This window comes from Anneissia japonica, unplaced genomic scaffold, assembly GCF_011630105.1.
Source record: "Anneissia japonica isolate Jap-2015-1 unplaced genomic scaffold, ASM1163010v1 scaffold11604_len4008_cov206, whole genome shotgun sequence".
Classification (NCBI taxonomy): Eukaryota; Metazoa; Echinodermata; class Crinoidea; order Comatulida; family Comatulidae; genus Anneissia; species Anneissia japonica.
The window spans coordinates 1-3,086 of record NW_022711851.1 but is presented as its reverse complement, the minus strand read 5'-3'; the positions used below and the strand labels follow the sequence as shown (position 1 = coordinate 3,086).

At 35.2% G+C, this 3,086-nt stretch overlaps 1 protein-coding gene across 1 annotated transcript; it reads left to right on the top strand.

The window, feature by feature from the left end:
- The first annotated feature begins 1,159 nt into the window (after positions 1-1,159).
- LOC117107605 (protein dpy-30 homolog) lies at positions 1,160-2,441 on the top strand. Its single transcript, XM_033249308.1, has 2 exons — positions 1,160-1,302; positions 2,213-2,441. The coding sequence occupies exons 1-2, from the start codon at positions 1,219-1,221 to the stop codon at positions 2,414-2,416; spliced, it is 288 nt and encodes a 95-aa protein (XP_033105199.1). The 5' UTR covers positions 1,160-1,218; the 3' UTR covers positions 2,417-2,441.
- Positions 2,442-3,086: the final 645 nt, after the last annotated feature.

Genomic DNA, 3,086 nt, shown 5'->3' with positions numbered 1-3,086 from the left:
CTTTCATAAGTCAGTGGTTAGAGCAGGGAGTTGTTATTTAGAAGGAGTCACAACACATTTATCTACTTATCTACAGCCAATGAGCGAAGCGCGGTGTACTGAATCTTCAAAGAGAACCGTGACTAACTGCCTGTCTTTTGTCAATAGGGTACTTTTCCGACGATCTTGCGCCCTCAGTTGTTAAAATTTTGTCTTTGTAGAGAAAATAATTTCGTGACAAATGACCAGTAGAGCATGCGCAGAGTTTTTTTAATTCAATTTTCGCTGTTCAATAAATTTGCATCTCAAGAGAGTTTTACAAAGAATAATTTACAAAAAACCGCATAAAAATTCGCCTTTTCGTTAAAAAGTTACGAATATTTGAAGTGGAGCTATATGTGTTTGTTCGTACACCGTCATTTGTAATTTTCATGGGTTTTTGATAAGTTTTAAAACTTATATTTTATATTTTCCGCACGTATCTCCATTTTATAACTAGGACAAATAGTTTATGCAACTTGTTAACTATCATTTTCTTTATGTCTCATTTTCTTACAGTTTCGTACAGAAACGTAATTAGAGTTCAAACTGAACATGTTTTCGTAGCAGGGAAATGATATAGGGGCATATTTGTTGTATCGGTTTGACGCTAGCGTGTAGTTGATGACTGACACTCTCTCTAGTTGCCATGCTTTTTCGTCACGCACAAGCATAAGAAGCTTTACTGCGCATGCTCATATTCGGTAATTGAACCTTGTCGTTATCTACCTCTCTGCTTTCTTAACTTGTCGGAAAAGTAGACTGATCAAAAGAGAGGATTTTGTTGTGACTCCTTCTAATAACAACTCCCTGGTTAGAGGACTGGTCTTGTAAACCAGTGGTCGTGAGTTCAAATCTCACTGGGGATTTTTTTTTCACTGAATTAGAAAAAGAATTCTATTTGGTAATATACACTAATCAATTGAGAGAGATTTTCCTTGTTACTGTGGCTGTTTTGGAAAAGTAGACAACACCGAGCACACACAATCCATCTTCACTCTGTGTAAGCGCTTAGCGATGCCAAGCTGTTTGTTATCAGTGTCAGTCTGAGTAAAACGATAGAAAACAAACCTCATGTTGCATATCATGGAATCGCAATGCCAAATTCCTTGTGTGTCAAGCTTTAATCAATAAAACATTTTCATTTTCTTGTAGAAAGTATTTTGTATCATTGGGCTCAATGTCTTATACAGTAAATGAATGCCCTTTATCTATGTTTTATTCACAGAACAGCAGAATATACCACAACCTGAAGCTAGTGTTGCAGCACCTGCTGAGGAGGCTGTGAGTATGATTTAAAGGTTAAAACCACCCAGATACAGCTAGCCAATTTAATGTTCTATGCAAAATATGCAGTAGGGGTATTATTTGTGTCTGTTAATTTTGCAAGGAATTATTTCCCCATATTTTTGATAGAAAGTGGTAAAATTTTCCGAGAGACAAGGTAACCTGATGTAAGCCCATTGACATGTATAATGGTACACTAATCTACACATGCTCAGTAGGTCAGCATAATCATAGCCGTTGCATAAAATATCACTGTTTTGCCTTTTATGTAATTATAAGCCAAATTAGTCATTTCTTCGATCCACAGCAAAAATCTCCTACTTAAATTTCAAATACAGCAAAGTTTACAGAAACATTGAATAAACAAATTTCGTGCCATTGAGTAAAAACATACAAAGGTATCCAAGTGCCTCACCCAGCACTTGTGAATATGTTGATAATTGATAGCTCACATTTATAGTATTTGTCACATTGTGTTGCTTGCATTCACAAAATTGGATGTTTACGGAAATACATTAATATTGATGACACAAAAATATTAACATATTCCTTCAACACATCTTATCTCGGCTGGTGTAACTGCTTGCTAGCAGAGGCTCACTAACTTCTGAAATAAAGCGACAGCGACAGAAGTTTTTTCTCAATTAGGCCGACCCACTGGAACACACTTCCATTGGAAATACAAAATTCACCAAACAATAACTGTTGTAAAGACTCGTCTCTTCATATAGTGTAATAATCTTACATATTCATTATCTCTTTCAACAGGCACCTTCAGCGTTTTGAGGCTAATTTTGCATTAGGTGCTTTAAAAAAGTGCTATTACAGTAATTGTAAGTGGCCCATTAATCGAAAATGATATTGGTCAGAACTTAGTTTAAAATTTTCTTTTCATTAATTTATACAGCAGTCAGTAAAGGCAGAGACACCTCATGCTGAACATGGCTTAACAGATAATGTGCAAAAGATAATTGCAAATGAGAAAACAGATGCGGAAAGAACAAACAGATCCAAGGTAGACTTGCAGGCGCTTCCAACCAGGTCCTACTTAGATCAGACAGTGGTGCCAATTCTACTACAGGCAATGTCATCATTAGCTAAAGAACGGTAAACTGCAGTTTGATACATTTCTTGTTTCTTATTATTAAATCACTTTATTCACTTGAAATTCCTAACAATTATTGTATTTTATTTAGTCATTTCTGTGAGCACATTTGATTGACAAAACATTCGAATTCCTTTAATTATTCATTATTTCATTTGTTTACCAGAAAACGATGCAATTTTTAGTTACGTCTGTTCTTTAATGGCACTGTAAATGGGCTTCCAAGATGTGCACATTGTCCATTTTGGTGTGGCGGGAAAGGTTTGGTTTCCCAACCTTGAGGTTAGGGTTTTAATCTCTTGCTGTGTATTTCGCTTGTGTGGTTACTTGGTGGGGTTGCCTGCTCGTGTGGACCCAATGGTCTGGCAAAAAAGGACTATATAAACACACTCAAGTCAAATTTTGAATAATTTTTTAATGCCATTTTGGATTTGACTTGGGCAAGTTCAACCGTATTTGAAGTCACTCAACTTCATACATAATTGTTTTTTAAAAAGATTTCATACATTCTTGTTTGTATTACAGTATGTGAGAAACCGTTTTGCTTATGTGAACAATGTTGTTATATACGGTGTTATTTTTTGTGGAATAAAGATTATATTTAAACATATCACTGCATTTCTGATTCAAACTTGTTTATCTGAATAGATAATGAAATGCATCATTCTTTTTCAAT

Bases quoted from the DNA above. Each gene is read 5' to 3' on its own strand.
- LOC117107605 (XM_033249308.1), top strand. From the start codon at position 1,219: ATGCCCTTTATCTATGTTTTATTCACAGAACAGCAGAATATACCACAA. The intron at 1,303-2,212 runs GTGAGTATGATT...TAATTTATACAG, and splicing joins CAGCACCTGCTGAGGAGGCT to CAGTCAGTAAAGGCAGAGAC.